The following is a 19,654-nucleotide window of genomic DNA, read 5'->3' as shown; positions in this document are numbered from 1 at the left end:
AACAATCTTAGGGTGGCTTTCTTTTCTAGTAGAAATAAAATGATATGCATCCCAAACCTGTGGGTTGAACTATACTGTATGTAATGTGTGCTTTTTTTTTCTTAGTGAAAGTTCAAACTTCAGATATAATGAAAGAAATTTAACTTCAAGAAGGAGAAAGGTAAAGTTAGAAGTTCAATCTAAAAAAAAGCATTAAGAATCAGGCTCTGTTACTGTGTTCTGGAGACATGGTGGGTGAGCTGTTGTGCCTCTGCACATTAAGTTAGTCAAAATTAATTTCAACTTTGGAGATCACCGGGTTTCAGTTGAACCACATACAAGAGGTTCTTATGTACTTTTTGGTCTTGAATGAAACAACAGTTGAATTAAAGTTTTATGAAAATCATGAGCTGTTTTGTAATTGTCTTTTATTTCAAAGAAAGGTTGCAACTTAGATTTAAATCTAAATAAAACACCTTCAAAGCATAAAGTTGCTGTGATAACAATTGCACTCTATAGATGATTCACTTCAGGACAAGAAATAAGCTACAGGTGTTACAAAGTTGCATATGCATAGTTGAATGCTCCACAGGGGAAACATTAAAAACTTTGGAAAAAAACTAAAAGCTTGCAGTCCTGTGCACTTGTTAAGGACTGACCCATTTAACCACCAGGGGCTCACTTGAGTGAATAAACTGAAGGAAGACTGTGCTAATGTGGACACATGTTGCTTTATCACAAACACAGAGGACACAAGTACTAGATACAAGCACTCAAAACAAGTTAAATCAGGAAGATCAGTTTTCTTGCATTTTTAGAAATGAAATTACAACTGCTGGTGCACAATGATGCACTCATAATATTCATAGACATAGTGTTTGTGACCTCTGTTGATTTGAATCTAAACTTTGGTGCTGCCCAGGTAAATAGTGAGCTCAGAGCGGTGAATGACCTGCTGTTTAGACTGTGATTGAGTGTTTTGGGCTTCAGACCAGCGTGTCCACCACTCCCTCAGTTCAGTGGGCCCCGTGGGCCGACGCTCCTTTATCTGGCTGGGAGGAACTAGAGCATGAGGAGGGTTGAAGTCTTCTCTGGGCAGGAACTTCCTGTTAATATTTTCATCTCTGTCTGGATCAGATTGCTGCCACTTATGGTCCTCAGTTGAAACGGTTGAAATCCCAGTGGCGGTTGCTGCATTTGCACCAGCTTTTAAACCCATCTCTGAATCCTCTTGAACGGCGTTTTGAGTGGCAAAGAAATCAAGCCCCTGCATTTTGCGCTTGCACTCCTCCAGTCTGTACTTGCACTCCACAGCCTTCGCCCTCATCTCATGGAACTGACGTTTCAAGTCCTTCTCATAACCTTCCTCTGCCTTTAATTCATTCTCCCAAAATTTGATCTGCTCCGTCTCCTCCTCAGCCATTCTCTGCTGGGCTTCCTGCTCAGCTTTCTTGGCCCTCTGTTTTTCCTCAAGCTGAAAAATCTGTTTGTCTATGTGTGCTGTCTGGACCTGTAAACTCTGCAAACAGCTGAGCTGACCTATTATGGTTTCTCTTAGGCTGTTTTTCTCGTCCTCAGTTGTAGCACGGCTTGAGCTGGGCATGTCATCAGATTTTGCCTCTCGAGTTTTCTTGGAGCGTTTGCTTTCTTTACCCCTCGTCTGACTTCCCATGCAGCAGGAAGTTTGATGATCCAAATCTGACTTTGAACTTTTCTGACCTCTGACTTTGCTCCTGCTACTTTGGCCTGAGTTATCTTTGTCAGCAGTGAGAGAAATATCAAAAGAGGTACGATTCCTTTTATCGGTCTTCTTACTTCTCTCCTTATCACAGGCAGTACTGTAGACCTTGCTTTTGCCCAGACTCTCCAGCCACTCCCAGGCCTCCTCCATGAGCGTCAGAGACTTTCTTTTAGGCCTCTTCAAGTCTACCTTTTGCTGCTCAGCTTCTTGCCGCGATGAGGACAACGGCGGCAAGCTTTGGCGATGCAAACTTACTGAACTGCTGCCCCGCCGCATCCTGGTGCCTGCATCTTTTCTTCTCAGTGGCGGGCAGGGCTGGTATCTGCCAACCTTCGTCCTGCTCATTTCATCCCAGGCTGAGGGTCCGTTGTGGAGCAGTGTGAGTTGCACCTCCCTGGCCTGCTCGCCGTACTTCGCAAGAGACTCCAGAAGGTGTTCACTTGGCGCCATGCACCGCTCAAACTCTTTAAATGTCTCCCGTAGCGTGTAGCGTCCGGGTTGACCTAGAGACAAGGATGACAATGTGGCTGTCAGCTTGGTCAACATGTCACAAGGAACATGAATCTTATTACGATGCAGAGCCACAAACACACATACCCAGGGCTTGGGCCAAAGCTATGACCACCTCTTGGCATGTGGTTTCCTCAGAAACGCCACAGACCACTCGTGGGATACCGTCCACAGACACCTTCACTTCCATTGTGCCCAATCTGCGATTTGAAAAGGACGAAGGAAAGTTTAGTCAGTGTGTGACACACACATTGTGCAGGGCTCACTTCCCTGTCTGAGGAAGTGGTGGAGACAGATATGACCCCCCATTAACATTAACTGTAATCTGTCTGCCCATCTTGTGTTGATCAAACTTGAGGGCAGTGTAAAGCATTTTTGTAGGATGCCCACAGTGAGCGTGTCCCCATTATGCTGAAAACGAATGAACAAACCAAGTTTTTCATGATGGCTTTTAAAGAAATATCGGTGCCAAAGCGTTAGAGGGACCTACCTTTTCGTCCTGTCTGTCGTTCAGATGCTCAGCCTTCTCTGCTCTGGGGGAATGTTGTGGATGGGAGGAACTTGAGCAATTAAGACCAATTACAATTCCTGAAGGCATGTACCACTTGAGGACAGTCTATGATCCCACCCATTGTGCATAGTTACAATTTTGTCTTTAAAAAAAAGCAAGATTGAATTTCTCTGTTTATATGAAATTGTACCGCAAAGAAAAGAAAAAAGCATTTTGTTACTGTCAGGCCTGAGGTGGTATGAAGTACATGGATATAAACAAGTTATGGATTAGTGCTGAAAGAAATTTGAAGTTGGAATGAAGAGTTATATGTATTTCCATACCGAATTTATTAGTACTTGCAGCTTTTTATTCTCATCAACGGCAAACTCAGTCTAAACAGCGGCCACTGTGGCCACAAGTGGCAATTACAGGATGATGTTGTTGTGTTTTTGGACAAATTTGACCACTGGAGTTTTCTGGTAGTCTGTGTTTCACCCTGAACAGCTTATGTACGAACTATACAGATATTAGGTGTTGCTGCCAAGCAACCTACACACTGACTAGTCTCACTTTAAATCAGTTTTTATTTCCCCTTTGAAGAGATATTGAACAGAATTGTATTTGCTGTTAAAAGCAGTGTCCTGTGTGCTCCGTCCCAACACACACACACACACACACACATTCACACACCATTTGTACCAATCAAAGTTATTTTATGTGGAGCGATTTGACTTGAAGGCAGTGGCTTTGTGAAGTAAAATCTGAAGTCTTATAAAACTTGCTGTGTCTGAAAACAAACAGGTCCAGTATATGCGTGTCTCAACAAGAGATTATGTGTTTTTTGTGTGTGTTTGTTTTTTTTGTTTTTTTTTTTTGCAATTTTTAGGTCTGGGTGTTCCTCTTTATCTTTCTAACAGGAAGGGTGATTACAATCCAAACAGAACATGTAAACATGCTGGACTTGTGCATCAGTTAGCCATTATTGGCACACACTCACTCCTCCCTGAGTAACTGGAGGATTAGTCGTCATAATAATAATATTTGATACCAAAGAAAACATTGTGACATGACACCAACCTCAATTACTTTTTTATATACTGTGAAGATATAAATGGAGGTGCTTCTTTTGGATTTGTTTCATGCTGGTGTTCACAGCTTTGTGTTCAGTCAACTCCTGGTTTGCTGCCTCTCCCAGGTCAGCATATGATGTTTGAAAACCAAAGAAATCATCCAAACGCAACCAAACAACTCCCAGACGAGAAGCTGTGAGCACCTGTTGTAATTTGGTAGTGTCTGACAGTCTGGATGATGACGATAGGTGTAATATGAGAGGTTAGGACTCTCTGCTCCCTCTTGCCCATGTAAACCGCTTGGTCAGCTGCTGGTAATCTCTCAGGTTCATGGTCAGATTTAACGGAAAAGAAATCCTTCAGAGAACTGTTCATTCATGTCAGCCTGTCCATGTGTTGCCACCTGCCTTTAATAGTTTTCCCTTCAAGTTCACATTCATGAGGCAACCTGATGAAAATTCACTACAATGGGAAAATGCTCAACCTCAAACATGTCAGATCATTTGAGACGAGCAACTGAAGCCTGAAGCCACAACTTCTTGAAAGCAAATTCATTCCATATCTTTGTTTTACAAGCGTTTTTTACGGAGAACATTCTGTCCCAACAGCACAGCAGCCGAGACGCGAGAGGATTAGATCCAAACATGGTGTTCAGTAGTAATTTCACAGTATTGTTGATTCTTGAACCACAAGTTTAATTCCAATCCAGAGTAAACCACAGACTGTAGTTTCAGCTGGAATTTCAAAATATTTTAATGGTAATGCTTGAAATATATGACAAAATTTCTTGCTTCACCAGTAGCTTAAAGAAATTCTCTCCGGCATTTTAATATCTCCTGGCTGATCTGACCGTCTGCCCATTTCTAACATGATCTCTTAAACTAGTTGCACCATGAGAGGAACTTTGACATTTAAGATCACATTCCCTAAAAATAGATGGCTTGTTAAGTGTCTTCAAGCTGCACAGCGTCTGCAGATGCACAGAGTTACACAAGTAAATGGCAAAGACGATGCAATGATGACAAAGACTTTCTCCTCCACAACAACAACAACAAAAAAAGACATTACTCCTAAATCTTATCCAGCAATGGTGATAGTTTTGGCTTTATGTGTCTTGCTTTAAATACCTGCCTCAGAGATTTCTGCCCCTACTTTGATACATTGGAGGTGGACAGAAACGTTCATGCAATAACAACCTGCAATCAGCTTTATTTGAAGTTGAAGAAATACTCAAAAAACAGCTGACAACATGTTGTCGATGAATCAGAGTACCCAGGACACTGCACGTGGAAAAAAAACATGTTGCTTCTTTCAAATGTGAATGTTGGATGCTCTGAGGAAAACAAAATGAAAATCCATACACCTCCATTGCTGAGGCACAAGTTTCAGAGAGGGTTATATAAAAACCAGGGCAAATACAGCTAAAACTTCCTGCATGGCTTGATGTATAGGCCAACTGATATATAACAGCATATCAGCTGAAAGGCGTACTGGTTTGATTCATTCCTTGTTGCAGCAAAGGTGTTCTCAGCAGCTGCTGCCATAAGAGATTGGTACTACCCGGTGATTCAGGGCAGCTTACTTGTGACCTGCAAGACCTTTAGGTACGATGGATATTACATTTCCTCTTTTTCTACTCTAGCAGGATGGCTAGACGAATCCTACTGACCTTGGTTGACCCCTAGACTTCCTCTGGTGACCCTATGCTGGAACAACATTTTCACTTGTCTCAAAATTTAACAAATGACTCTTGTGATCCCCTTTGGTGACTTTTGATCTTGCGCCGTCATGAGGTCAGCACTTTGAATTAGCGACCGGGTACCTCCAAAACTAATGGCATTCCCATTACCCCTCAGCTGTACATTGCATTTAGTGCTAATTGGCTCATTTTAGCATGCTAACCTGCTAAACTAAGATGGCTACCAAGACAAACATTATCCCTGCTTAACCCCTTAGCACCCATTGTTGCGAATTCGCATGATACCGCTTTAATCCACATTGCAGCCGAATCGCACATGCATTCCTCTAATACCTCTAATTTTTTAATATAATTCTAAATAAATTCAGGCTTCAAGGGGTAAACACCAGCATGTGAGCATTGTCATTGTGAGCATGCAGCTTCTTAAATTGGTCTTGGTGTAAAAAATGACTACTAATAATGACAAAGACACAAAAACAGGCCTTCACTTTTCCCCCCGGCCAAGAAATGTGTCAAGCGGCTCAGCACTGTTAATGGATATATTCCACCTCTCATTTGAAGGTTACCACAGGCACCATGGGATGGGCGTCCGTTACACGTGTGCTAAGAATCCATTGAAAATTGCATCAAAAATTAACTGTAATCACTTTCAAAATTGATTTTTTTTTCCCTGCTTCATGAAAACTTTCCATTTCCCCCAACAGCAACAAGAAAAATGTTGTCACCTGCTGTATGTGCGCTGTGCACCCATCGACACACCCACCTACCATGTGCAGAGCAATTTGTGCAGCTATCGTGATGTTATATAATACAGTACGACTCCCCTCATACACATACCCGTCTCTTTGTCTACAAGCTGTGCCTGTCAGTGTGTGCACACATGGACATCTTAAAATAGACTTGGACACATATGACTCCTCCGTTACGTCTATGCAGGTCCACTGTGGGCACAGCAGGTTCTGGTTACACTTGAGGCAGGGGGAGCTTAATATTGCACAGACCAAGTTCAGGGCTCCACACTTCCCTACTACAGTGGTCCAGTGGCTGACCACCCTTTACCAGTCCTCAGGGAGCGTTTCACTGGAAAAGCGTCACCATGCCTAAAGTCTTAGTGCCAGGTGAGTAAGGGCAGAATGACTCCTGTTTTGAACGTGCACTCTCGCCCGTACAGGGCTTTGATAGCGTTTTCAAAGGGTTATTTTACATTGACACCAGACTTTCAAGAGGAACTGAGGAAAGCTTTCACCAAAAATTGTTTTCAGTTTCATTTTTGTGGTGCTTTTCAATGGAATGCCCGAGAAAAAATGTCAAAACAAAACAACAGTGGACATTTCTGTCAAAATGCCACCCCCCTGTCTGTTAATTGACATGTATGGAAAGAATCTAAGTGAGAACTCCCAAACTTTTGAAAATAATGCTTTGAATGTATGCTACAGGGGTCGCACCCCTTACTGCATGGAATATCAACTCTATCAACTGTTGAGGTAATAAATTCCCATCTGTTTGACAGTCATTCTAGTGGATGGTACTGACAGCTTTAGAGTCAGGTTCATTGGGGTTAAAATGTATATAATTCCAATATGAAGTCCATACTAACTAATATACAGTCATCTAAAAGTGTCGTCTTACTTTTAAATAAAAATGCTGCTTACCGAAAGCTTACCTTTGTGATCTGTGCTTGCACCAAATATCTGACAAGTCAGAATTTTCATATATTAGTTAAATCAGCATATTCCTACATCAAAACATGTTTCTTAGCTGTAAGCTTTCAAATACACACCATAAACAAAGTGGCAGTGAAGAATCTAGTGAGCGATTGAGTATCAGCTGCGAATATTTCCAGAGCGGTGTGACAGGAGATCAAGTCATGTGTGGCAACCTTTGCTCAATTTGTACTCGCTCTATCATTACTACTATTCTAAATGCTGTTGTAATGGTTGCTAATTATAGGCTTACCTCCCCCGCGCACTGGGCAACTGGCAAGTATGAAGCTGTATTATGCCATCAAGAGTTTTTTCAGAGGGTGAAAAATAGAAATGCAATGGTCTGAGCAGCTGCTGTCTGAAGAACTCGATTTCACATCTAATATGGTGAAGTGGTTGAAACGATATAGCGGGTATTGGTGGAGAACTTGTACGGCGCTGTTTACACTTGCTGTGATATTCTGATGTGACTGCAGAGGTTTCACACCAGTGTTGTCGAGAGGCCCGTGCAGGCAGGCCTTCGATCTGTCGGAGCAGGTGTGGCGAGCTGACAACAAACGTGTTAATGATCCAAGCGATCAAATTCAGATGAGTCAGTTTACCCAAATCACAAAATAAAAAACGAAAAAAAAACTGAACTGATTTCCCCTCTGAAACCTAGTTGCATTTAGCCACGCAGACAGTTTTAGATTTGTTTCCAGAAGTTTTGAGATAAAATGAAGTTGAATGGAATTTAATTTGTGCTGCACCATCCAAACGTTTCCTCTGAAAAACTCAAAACTAAGCCTTTGGACAGGCTTTCAAAAAAACAAACAAACACTTGTTTCCTTGGAATTGCTGCTTTGAGACATAACCACACCTGTTTTGTTTCCCTCTAACCTGGACTGTCCCACCCTGACTGGGATTTTTTGCTTACTCTGCAGTGGAAGGAAGTAAGTATGGGGCTGAGAAACTACCTACCTGGAGAAGTTGTGAAGCACAGCAAATGCATGATTTACTGGATGGATAGGAGACAGTCACATCAACAAATATATTTTTTCCCATGCATCTGAATGCAGCATAGTAATGTGGAACTTGGTAAATGAAGATATATTCCATATGAAATGGAAGGTAATGGAATATAGTGGAAATGGACACTATTTATTAATGTATTGCTCACATTCAGAATCAGCTCTCTGGTTCATCATAATGTATTTGTACGAAACTGAAAGTGAACATTTACATTAATAAATGACTTTTCCCGGGTAGCTCACAGACTCTTCCACTGTGGGAATGCTTATCAATTAGCAGACAAACAAGACTTCACTGACCTACAGACTTGTTTGCACCATCAAAGGAATGCCAGGGCTACACAGGGAAATGCATCCTCGCATGCATGGAGATGTTTAAAAATGGTTGTGGAGCAGTGTTGCAGTCACATCACCTGAGTATTCTCCATGTTTGATTCAAAACTTCAAAATCATTTCTGCATGTGTCATTAAGATGCAGTCACCTATTGTCTGTCCAGCTGTTGTCCAAATCTATTTCAGGAGCAGCAATATAACAGTCATGTATCCATGCCATTAGTAATCCTCATGCTGTATGTTCCCTTAATCCCACTTATCCATTTACAACATACCATAAAGCGTATGCACTGGTCCAGCATCTCATTTCAATGCTGATATCCTCAGCATCTACTATTGCATGTGTTCCTAATGTACATATAGTCTATATTGTTAAGAACTGATAAATATGTCTCTGTTCTGAAACTGTCATGTATTCACAGCTATGGCAGTTTTTATGGTACATTTTGTTATGCATATACTACAAAACACCATTAAGATTTGTATGTCATCCTCATGTGTAACACCTTTCTAACCACTGCTTTTCTAACATTCTCTTTTTGGGTTTTGTTCCCGGCGGTGCTACTAATCAGGTCAAGAGAGTAAGTATAGAGGGTGAGATGTAGAGCCCACAATCACTTTATTCATATGTGAGTTGTTGTCTTAGAGTTGAAAGCCTTGGCTCTTGGCGCTAGTAAGTGCATGTAACAAGTAGAATTTGATCTAAAGAGTAGCTACCTCTTTATTAGGCATTATGTAATGCCATTCATGCTGTGTATTGTCATTGTTTCTTATGAAACACCAGTTTGAAGTAGGCTGCTGTTGTTCATAGCTTGGTTCATAACTCCAGTCTTTTTGGACCATGGCCCTCTTTTCCTGTCATTTTTTTCAGCACATTGAGAAATTCTGATCACTCAAAATCACTTCACTTACGTCCCTACAGAGCCATTTACAACTTCACTGATGATAAAATGCAAAATAAACCATGAAAGATGACAAGAAAACTGGGTCTGGGGTTGAAAACATACAGTATTTTTTAAAAAGGCTTTACCATCTTGTATCCATATGAGTCGAGCCGACTGTGTGTCAGTGCTTTGTCGCTGTAGCTCCTCTGTGCATGGGACTGGAGGTCAGAGTTGCAGACTTTCAGTGACTGAGTCAATCTTCTGTCACGAATACAATGCATGTGCTGGATTCTGTACACCTCAGGTAAGGTAACATATGAGGCTGTTTTATGTCATAAACGGAGGATGTCATGTGCACCATTCATTCATCATGAATTGACATCATTCAGCAGCCACCGTCATGCAGCGTGGGTTAGCAGTTCTGTTTGTGGCTGGCCTTGTAGCCGTAGTCTGTTTAGCTTAGTGCTGCATGATGCGATGGCAGCAGAATGCATTTGTTTTGAACGGAACATACCTGTGCTGTGCCTGACAGAGACCGATGACCGGATGAGGGCCTTCGCGGAGAAGGTCTTTGCGTCGGAGACCAAAGACGAGAACATCCGCGATGAGATCTCCATGTTTGATGTGGCTGAGGACTGTCCCATCCTCCACAACGAGATGGCCCACCATCTGCACACCGAGGATGACGCTGAGAAACGGTGAGACGGGATTATGTATTGTCATTTTGTGCTTGTGGTGCAACAAAAGCATGTCACTACATGGCCATTTCAGGATTTAATCCTTCCCTGAAGGAAATGTGTGAAAAATGACACTGTCTAGCTGATATTTCATCCTTGTGGGCAATTTGGTCAACCTTCAAAATAAACATTTCAGAAATTCTGAAAGCAAACTAAGCCAACCACTAAAACTCGCCCTTCCTTATCCACAGCAAGAGGCACCAGCGGTCCCGCACAATAGCTGTGCCCGTGGCCTCTGCCAAGGCAGCTGCCCCTGTAGTGTCAGTGGAGGTGGACACGCCCACTTACCTGGAAGTGCCTGACTTCCAGAGAGTGGCCATCATCGGAGACTATGCCTCCGGGGTACCGTTCACTTCGATTAATCTTTGATGTAAAATAATCGGTGATGGCATCAAACAGGTTGTAATGAACTGTAGATGTGGTGTTTAAAGGCTAGAAAAAACAAGTTGTTGGGTTTAAATGAGGGTAATCACTGGTGGTGATACAGCACTACACTGTAAAACATTTTTAGTTAGTTCAAGTTACAAACTTAGTAAGTAAACATAAGTTTCCTCATTAAATTTACTGAACTCCCTGAACCATCCCTCATCATGGCTGGCAATTTTTAAATTATTATCTGTGAAAGCAAGTACGACCTAACGTGTGTAAACTGACAAACAATGTCTCCATCATGCACCTTTCCTTCAAACTTGAAAGAAGAAGACTTTCTGGAAACTTAACAGGAAAAAGTGATGATCGACTTGATTAAAAGAACAACATTTTGGGAAATATGCTTATTTGCTTTCTCACTCAGAGTTAAGTGAATGACACCACTCTCACATCTGTCTGTTCAATGTAAGGATACAACAACCTGAAGCCAGTTAGCTTAGCTTAGCATAATGTTTGGAAACATGGGGAATCAGCTAGCCTGGCTCTGTCCAAAAGAAATCAAAATCTGCACCTTAAGCACCTCTAATAACTAACATTTTAGATCTTGTTTGTTTAATTTGTACGAAAAACAAATGGTGGATTTATGGGAGCATATTTCCCAGGCAATTTTTCCCATGTGTCCAGTCTTTATGCTAAGCTAGGCTGACTGGCCCTGCAGGTTGAAACCAGATCTGAGAGTGGTATCATTCATTTAACTCTCTGAAAAAAAGAGTATTCCTCAAAATGTTGACTTATTCCTTTAAAATGCAATAAAACATAACTGTTTAAATTAGGTTGATTGTAAAATATTAGTTGATTTCACTGAATTCCAGTGTATTTTACAGTGCAGCTGCAGTAGCAGATGAAGTTTCTGCCTCTGTACTGTATTACTGCAGGTCAGGAAAAGCTCCTAAACCAGACTTGGATGGTGTTGACTTTGAATTTCACTGACTCTATGTATCTGTGGGTCAGTGGCCTCAGCCTCCCTCCCACTAACAGAAGTCCATGAATGGAGCTCATCTGAGAGCGGGCTGCGCTTTAGGTTTCACGACTGTGGGTCTGACATTCATAGGGAGAGAAACATGTGAGCGCAGATTATTTCCTTTTTGGATGACTCCGAAAGCCTCACGTTTGTTAAAATACATCTCAGGAGGGCTACATAACATATTACATGGTATCACAGAGAGTACATGGCCACTCATGTAATACAGTATATCGGAAAAAAACAACACCAGAAATATAGGGACAATATTTTGACCAGAAAACTGGTGATTTTAGCAGTTAGCAGCACATTTTCAAAACATTTCAAACAATCCAGCCTCTACTCCTTCCATCAGCAACCATCTCTTATATCTGCTATTCAGGTGACCATGGATGACTTTGAGCTGTCCTGTAAGGGTCTGTACCGCGCCTTGACCATCAGGGAGAAGTACATGAAGCTAGCCTATCAGCGCTTCCCAAGAACGGCCTCCCAGTACCTGCGTGACATCGAGGGGGAGACCTTTAAACCTGATGATCAGATGCAGCCCGGTGAGGGGAAAACAACATGAGGCTCAACACGGTGGTCAACCTGGGGTTTAAATAAATGCGATTATGCCAGATGTTTTCTGTACCAGTGGGTTTCCCAGATGCTTAATTTGTGTGTTACATCTATCCATCAGTCTTCACATCTCCTCCAAAGAATGGGGAAGACCCCTTCGATGCCAAGGACCTGCCAAAGAATCTGGGATATGTTACTCGTATGAAGGACGGTCTCATCTACGTGTACAACGACAATGCAGCTGCTGACAAACATCAGCCCAAGGACCTGCCCTGCCCCGACTACGCCACCTTCATCGACGACATGAACTTCCTCATTGCTCTCATTGCACAGGGTCCAACGTGAGTCGTTTAAAAAGTGGCGATCATGCTGTATTCAATTTTAGAATTGCAACATCTCAGCTGCATGTCTATCGCCTCACACTGTAGCTTATGTGATAATATATTTGTGTTGTTTTGCAGTAAGACTTACACTCACCGCCGTCTGAAGTTCCTCATGTCCAAGTTCAATGTGCATGAGATGCTTAATGAGATGGAGGAGATGAAGGAGCTGAAGATGAACCCCCACAGGGACTTCTACAACTGCAGGAAGGTAGCCATGAACAACATTTAGCATTGACACTGCTTCTAATATTGCTTTCAAACATTAGAGCTACACAAAAATGACTCTAAATCACCCTTAAACCCATACCTCTTTCCATTATAATTTGGTGGGAAAGTGAATGCTCTTTTGGCACAGGTCCCACAAAGACAGGATTTTAGATGGAAAAACTACAGAAACTGTAAAATACAGAGTAATCTTTGCTCTCTTCCACCACTGACTACTTGTAAAATCTTTACCTTGACTGTTAATGGAAGGGAACTGTAGATCTTAGACATGTAGGTAAAAACAGCTTGAATGGTTGATTTTATATGTAACACAAAAATTACATTATGTTCACACAAGAAGTAATTCAAGAGTGCAACATTTTGAAAAATGACATTTTCATTGCAGTAAAACATTTTATATCATATTTATTTGAACGACATGGTCATATGCACATACACTCACTCACAGCTGCTATGAATCTTGCGTGTGTCTTCAGATCCCTCTTGTGACCAAGCAGAGTTATTACAGCACATAAACCCAAAACCTCAGTGATCCACTCCTTGTCATGTCCCTGTCACTCCAGGTGGACACCCACATCCACGCTGCCGCCTGCATGAACCAGAAGCACCTGCTGCGCTTCATCAAGAAGTCTTACCGCGTGGACGCTGACCGCGTCGTGCACAACCTTAAAGGCAAAGAAGTCACTTTGAAGGAGCTCTTCGAGTCCCTTAACCTGCACCCTTATGACCTCACTGTGGACTCCCTGGATGTGCACGCTGTACGTTACTCACTTGTCGGAACAGTGACAGCCTTACATGTGAACATGGAGAACTGAAGAAATGCAGAGCTACAAACAGAATTAGTAAAGGAAACCGCGTCACTGCCATTCTCTGACTGTGCTAGAGAGCAAGTGCACATAGTATTGATTTTCAGATTGTAAGTGCACTCAAATATCAAAAGTGGTTGAGATATTTGGATAACAACAATACCTTAAAGTAAAGCGGCAACATTTCTTTTTCAAGAACTGCTGTTATTGCAAAAAATTGCATTTAGAAAAAATCAGCCCTACTGTCCCGTGCCCTCAGTCAACCTTCCTTTATCTGAATCTCTAGTCGTGTCTCTTTGTTGTCTCTTTGTAGGGTAGACAAACCTTCCAGCGCTTTGATAAGTTCAACGCCAAGTACAACCCTGTCGGAGCCAGTGAGCTGCGTGACCTGTACATGAAGACAGAGAACCACATCAATGGAGAGTACTTTGCCACCATCATCAAGGTCAAGTTTCTATATGAAAAGAATAGAAGAGGAACATCACAAAAAAGCAGTTCTAGAAAACAGGCTTTGTGTTGTGACACATGAAGTATGATGAACCAACATCACACGTGGAGCTATTATTCTGCTTTCTTTTGTCTATCTAGCAGCCTGTCCTGATCTGCCGAATAGATCATATGTACCAAACTTTTGCCTGATTTGACCTTTGTGTAAACCAGGAAGTAGCCAGTGACCTGGAGGATGCCAAGTACCAGTATGCTGAGCCTCGTCTGTCCATCTACGGTTGCAACCCCAACGAGTGGGCCAAGCTTTCCAGCTGGTTCGTCAAGCACAGAGTCTTCTCCCCAAACCTCAAATGGATGATTCAAGTACCCAGGATCTAGTACGTTTTCACTCCGTTCTTTCTTCCATGCAGTTTGACCCAGCTGTGATACAGACAGAGATTTATTCAGCCTATGTCGGATAATTAGAGATTAAAAAAAAGAACAATCTATTTTTTCCAGTGTCAAATTGTTGACAGTTGTTAAAAACAGCTGAAAGCTAAAAGTCACATGTTAACGAATTTATTTTGTCCTCCTTCAATCTTAGCGACATCTTCAGAGGCAGGAACTTTGTGCCCCACTTTGGCAAGATGCTGGAGAACATTTTCCTTCCCGTGTTCCAGGCTACCATCGACCCACAGTCCAACCCAGAGCTCAGCCTCTTCCTCAAGCATGTGAGTCAGAAACAGTCCCAAAAAGCGTTCAGCTCAGACACAACGAGGTGCTGAATCTGATCTAAAAGGACAGATTTCCTTGCCATGAATTAAGGACTGTATGAGAATTACTGGTGCTTGGAGGGGTGCTGAATCTATATTTTACCATATAAAAAAGTATGGCCCTCTCTAGCATTAGCAATATTTTCTTTGGAGCCATCCCTTCACTTAGAAAAATTGCAAAAGCTTCCCAGAATATCTAAAATAATATACATCTGGTAAGATTAATGGTGAAACTACAGCCACAGCTGCTAAATTAATGGTCTTCACAGCCACCATTTGCAAGTATCACAGCTGTCCAAGAGCTGAAGAACCCGGAATAACCTGTGGAGGAAAGCGGCCCCTCTCTCCCCTCTGTAATTCAACGTTTGCCTCCTGGTGTCTAGGTGACAGGTTTCGACAGTGTGGACGATGAGTCCAAGCACAGTGGTCACATGTTCTCCACCAAGAGCCCCAAACCAGAGGAGTGGGACATCGTCAAGAACCCCTCCTACACCTACTACATCTACTACATGTACGCCAACATCGCCGTGCTCAACCAGCTGCGCAGGTCAGTAATCTCGTCTCTGTCCACTCAGTTCTGTCTTTTTTTGCATTTGCGTGTAGTGCTGGAAGATAATTATTACATGTTTGCTGTTTTTTTCCAAAAGATCACTGGCACAAAATATGTTTTTATCCTAAATACTTTCCCTTTATATTTCTTTATAGCTCGTCTTCTTCTCTGTAAATTCTCACAGGGGGTGCATATTTGATGATAAGTGGACAATAAGTTCCTCTAAGACTGCGTTTCCTTTCCGTGGTCTATAATATCTATTTATCTTGTATTTTCCAGACAGAGGGGGATGAACACATTCATGTTCAGGCCTCACTGTGGTGAGGCTGGTGCCATCACCCATCTGCTGGCTGCCTTCATGACTGCTGATAACATCTCTCATGGCCTTAACCTCAAGAAGGTCAGTCCCCTCTTTACGTGAAAACATGGCAGCGTGTCACTTGCTGTAAATTAATACTTTAATTCAGCACCACTCATATGTAATACATACATTCACTGACACATGATCGAACACCAATTCCTAGGTGTCAGACTGATAAAGGAACCGTAAGGTTTCCACTGTCCTGAATACGAAATTATACCTAGGACGTGCCTCTCTACACTGGAGACATTAAAGCCAGTTAACAAAGAGGTTTTTCTTGGCACAATCACTTATCTGATGCACTGAAAGTATTTGATCTTGATAAAGCGTATTTTGAAACTATCTGATTGAAACTAGCTGATTCTAAAAAAACTCTTTCCCACTAACGTGGTTTTGTTCAAGTGAGTGCACCTAATTCTGAACCGTTCGGAGCATTTTCACTAAAAACATATTGGCTTCGAACCAGAAAAGCTGGTTCCACAAGAGGTTTTCCCTGATGTGAGGACATCAGTGGCAGTCTCATATTCTACAGCTGGAAACACAGGATGGAGAAGGCCATTTGTCCTCCACCTGATAGTCTTCTACATCTTCTTATCATTGATAGTTGGTCTGTGCCTGTTCTCTGGATAAAAACAAATATAGGTAATAACAGAACTAAAGCTCACAGGTAATCCTTGTGATTGTTCATCTTGCTGCTGCTGTTTACCTCCGTTGTGCGCTGTGCAACGCCCTAGATGACACATCCTTGATTACAATGGTTCTGATCAAAACTGGTGAAGCACGGGCTGGTTCACTAGACAGCATCATGCGTCCAAGAGTGTGAATAACTGCTGACTGAACTGACACAAGCGCTCAGGCACGAGGAACTGGACTCAAATGCACGACTCAAGCAGACCAGTGTTGGAAAAGGCTCAAGACTGATTTAATAACAGAAAAAGGTTCTCAATACAAAAAGATGAACAAAAGGCGCACAGTTTTCACAAAACAAACAAAAGACGCTAAGGTTAATTAATTCTCACAAAACTAGGATATCAAAGTGCTCTCAAAGGTAGACTAGGTAGTAATGCAGGACTGACATGAAACATGAAGGTCGCAGACTATATATACATGAGGTAACAAGGAACAGGTGGAGACAATCAGGGCGGGGCAGACAATCAGACAGGCGGGAAAAACACCAGGAAGTCAGGGTTTCACAATAAAACAGGAACTGCGAGACAGAACTTGATGCTAGTGAAATAAACAGCTTAACAGACACGACGAGACATAACATGAACCTGATCGCCTAAACTGATCATACCTCTCCATCCTCCACCACCAGAGTCCTGTGCTGCAGTACCTGTACTTCCTGACCCAGATCCCCATCGCCATGTCCCCTCTCAGTAACAACAGCCTGTTCCTGGAATACGCCAAGAACCCCCTGCTGGAGTTCCACAAGAAAGGCCTGGTGGTCTCTCTGTCCACCGATGACCCCATGCAGTTCCACTACACCAAGGTCTGAGCGCACAGGGACAGGGCCTTTGATGATAATGCAGACTCACACTGCACTGTGGATAAATACTATTGTATTGTGTGTGTATGCAGACGAATGGCCTAGGTGCAAAGTCATTTACAGCACACTCAAACAGAGATAGAGTACAGCGTGCATTGAATGTAAATACATAAACAGGTTTATGCCATATAAGGAGCATACACAGTCCTTCCACAGCTCATGGAGAACATATGCAGTGTAGCTGGTGGTAGCTGCATCTACAAGGCCTCTACTGAGCCTCCAGTAATTCCAAGTAGGACTGATCAAAACATCAGAGTGTAAATCTTGGCCTTAACGTCCACAGGAACCCCTGATGGAAGAGTACGCCATCGCAGCCCAGGTCTTCAAGCTCAGTACCTGTGACATGTGCGAGATCTCGAGGAACAGTGTGCTGCAGAGTGCCCTGTCTGACGAGGTAACACACCTGAGGGAGAGCTTTAATTGTGGTGATGCTTTGTTGGCTTTTTAACACATTTAATAAATAGCTTGTTATACGTTTCTTTTTTTTTTTTTAAATTGGCAACAGCTTTGGTGCAAAACAATAATTGCTGTGGTGTTTCTGCACTTAAAAGCTTTGTGTTAAATCCTCTGACAGACACAGATTCTATCCTCACACCGTGCTGCCTGCTCTTGAATCGCAGAGATTATGCATTGTGTTCCACGTAGCGGGGATTTTATATCGCGCCAAAACGTTCTTGTGGTTTTCTCCTGTGTTCCAGGAGAAGAGTCACTACCTCGGTCACGACTACCTGAAGGAGGGTCCAGAGGGCAACGACATCCGCAAGACCAACGTGGCCCAGATCCGTATGGCATATCGCTTTGAGACCCTGTGCTATGAGCTCAACCTCATCAAGGAGGGCTTGAAGACCGAGTAAACTCTCTCAGATCCGACCTCCACTCGGTTAACACTCTGTTCTGTGATATAGAAAAGCTTGTACATTTGTTCCTCACAATAACTCTGAAAAAAGAACAAATGTTAAAGAAACAGACCTTTGAAGACACTTATGTTCTCTCGTTTGGAAGAAGAAACTTTTTGCTAATTGTCTTCACTGTGTAACATCTGCACATCTGATCCACTTGACTTGTTCATGACAGTATGTGTATACAAATGGAGGAACATCATGTGAAAGAAATAAAATGTGAAATAACAAGTGGCAGTTCTGAGGTTTTCTTTATTTGTTTGTCAGGGACAAGACACACGTCTTAGCCTGCTGTAAACAATCTGCCTCTTCATACTGATCAGTGGAAGGTCCCTTCATAATGTGCTCGTCATGTAAGTGATGGAGGACAGAAACAGAATATTATACTTAAAAAAGACCAATTTTGATACAGGGCCTTGAGTTAGCTGTGAAAAATTAGGAAAACTCCAAAAGAAAAATCTAGTTTTCTTTCATAGCTGATCATAGAAAGTTCTCCCTCTTTAACATGGGCTGCTGTAGAAATGTTACGTGTGTGTGTGTGTGTGTGTGTGTGCGTGTGTGTGTGCGTGCGTGTGTGTGTGTGTGTGCGTGCGTGCGTGCGTGCGTGCGTGCGTGCGTGCGTGCGTGTGTGTGTGTGTGTGTGTGTGTTATAGGTAATAGTTCAACACCTCTCATGGGAAAACATCAGAGTAGCTAAGGAAGGAAATTAATGTGAAGACATACAGTAGATGAGTCATCTGTTGTTTTGTTACTCTTGAATGCTGAAGCTTTACATCTGGTCCACCCTGCTGTCTTTGCTGTCGTGCACTGTTTCAAATTACTTGACCAGCATAAAGAAAATTAACTGAAGCATACGCTGTAATAATAGACTAGTGAAGTCAGTGGATCAGTCAAGCTGAGGGTTTTAGAGCTACATTGTTTCAGCCAGAAAATAGAACATTGACGATTTTCACAGCAACATAATTAGTAAGTCCTTGAATCTCTCGTGATAAATGTGTCAGCAGATATACACTGTGCCTTGTATTGATCTTACTAATCTCTTGTTCTATCTGTCCCCTCCATGCTTCTCTTAATCTCTCTGTCTCTTTCATGACCTCTCCTCAGAGGAGATGGAGTTTGCAATCTTCTCTCCTTTTTTGTATCTCCACTTATACCATACTTATTTGAAAAAGAAGGAACTTAAAGGCTCGAGTCAGTCAGCACTTCTTTAAGAAGCAGTTAATTTGATTGAAAGGTATATAGAATTTTCAAAGAACACAAGCAAATTTATAATCCTGTAGAATTGTAATATTATGATAATTCATCAATTATCAATCGTCAATCCTATAGGATTATAAATGATCAAAATCCTATATTAGCCTATATTTGGAAACCACAGGCCCTTTTGAACTTTAATATCACTTAAAATAGACGTAAGATTTACACTTAAGACATAAAAAATGCTTAGTCATGCAAATTTAATGAAGATATTAGTCTGAGCTGTTGCATAATGTATGGCTTTTACCATTACTTATTGACAGACTGTCCGTGATGTCTGCCATTTCCCCCCTCATATTATTGAACATCAAAACTGGC

At 42.1% G+C, this 19,654-nt stretch overlaps 2 protein-coding genes across 3 annotated transcripts; one reads left to right on the top strand and one right to left on the bottom strand.

The window, feature by feature from the left end:
* Positions 1 to 387: 387 nt before the first annotated feature.
* Positions 388 to 2,791, bottom strand: rassf11 (Ras association domain family member 11). Its single transcript, XM_041945228.1, has 3 exons — positions 2,721 to 2,791; positions 2,318 to 2,430; positions 388 to 2,223 (listed from the first exon to the last, which is right to left on the bottom strand). The coding sequence occupies exons 2-3, from the start codon at positions 2,418 to 2,420 to the stop codon at positions 881 to 883; spliced, it is 1,446 nt and encodes a 481-aa protein (XP_041801162.1). The 5' UTR covers positions 2,421 to 2,430; positions 2,721 to 2,791; the 3' UTR covers positions 388 to 880.
* A 3,686-nt stretch (positions 2,792 to 6,477) lies between these two features.
* On the top strand, positions 6,478 to 18,301 carry ampd1. Of its 2 annotated transcripts, XM_041945516.1 has the most exons (16): positions 6,478 to 6,610; positions 9,111 to 9,119; positions 9,955 to 10,120; positions 10,351 to 10,501; positions 11,932 to 12,097; positions 12,229 to 12,448; positions 12,569 to 12,698; positions 13,279 to 13,473; positions 13,835 to 13,966; positions 14,182 to 14,345; positions 14,552 to 14,678; positions 15,104 to 15,267; positions 15,550 to 15,670; positions 16,950 to 17,123; positions 17,464 to 17,574; positions 17,879 to 18,301. In XM_041945516.1, the coding sequence occupies exons 1-16, from the start codon at positions 6,589 to 6,591 to the stop codon at positions 18,032 to 18,034; spliced, it is 2,208 nt and encodes a 735-aa protein (XP_041801450.1). In that variant the 5' UTR covers positions 6,478 to 6,588; the 3' UTR covers positions 18,035 to 18,301. The 2 variants fall into 2 exon arrangements, with proteins under 2 accessions (XP_041801450.1, XP_041801451.1); XM_041945517.1 differs by lacking the exon at positions 9,111 to 9,119.
* The last annotated feature ends 1,353 nt before the right edge of the window (positions 18,302 to 19,654 follow it).

This window comes from Chelmon rostratus, chromosome 10 (assembly GCF_017976325.1).
Source record: "Chelmon rostratus isolate fCheRos1 chromosome 10, fCheRos1.pri, whole genome shotgun sequence".
NCBI lineage: Eukaryota > Metazoa > Chordata > Actinopteri > Chaetodontiformes > Chaetodontidae > Chelmon > Chelmon rostratus.
Note: the sequence above shows the minus strand (reverse complement) of the source record. Positions and strands in the feature narration are given on the sequence as shown.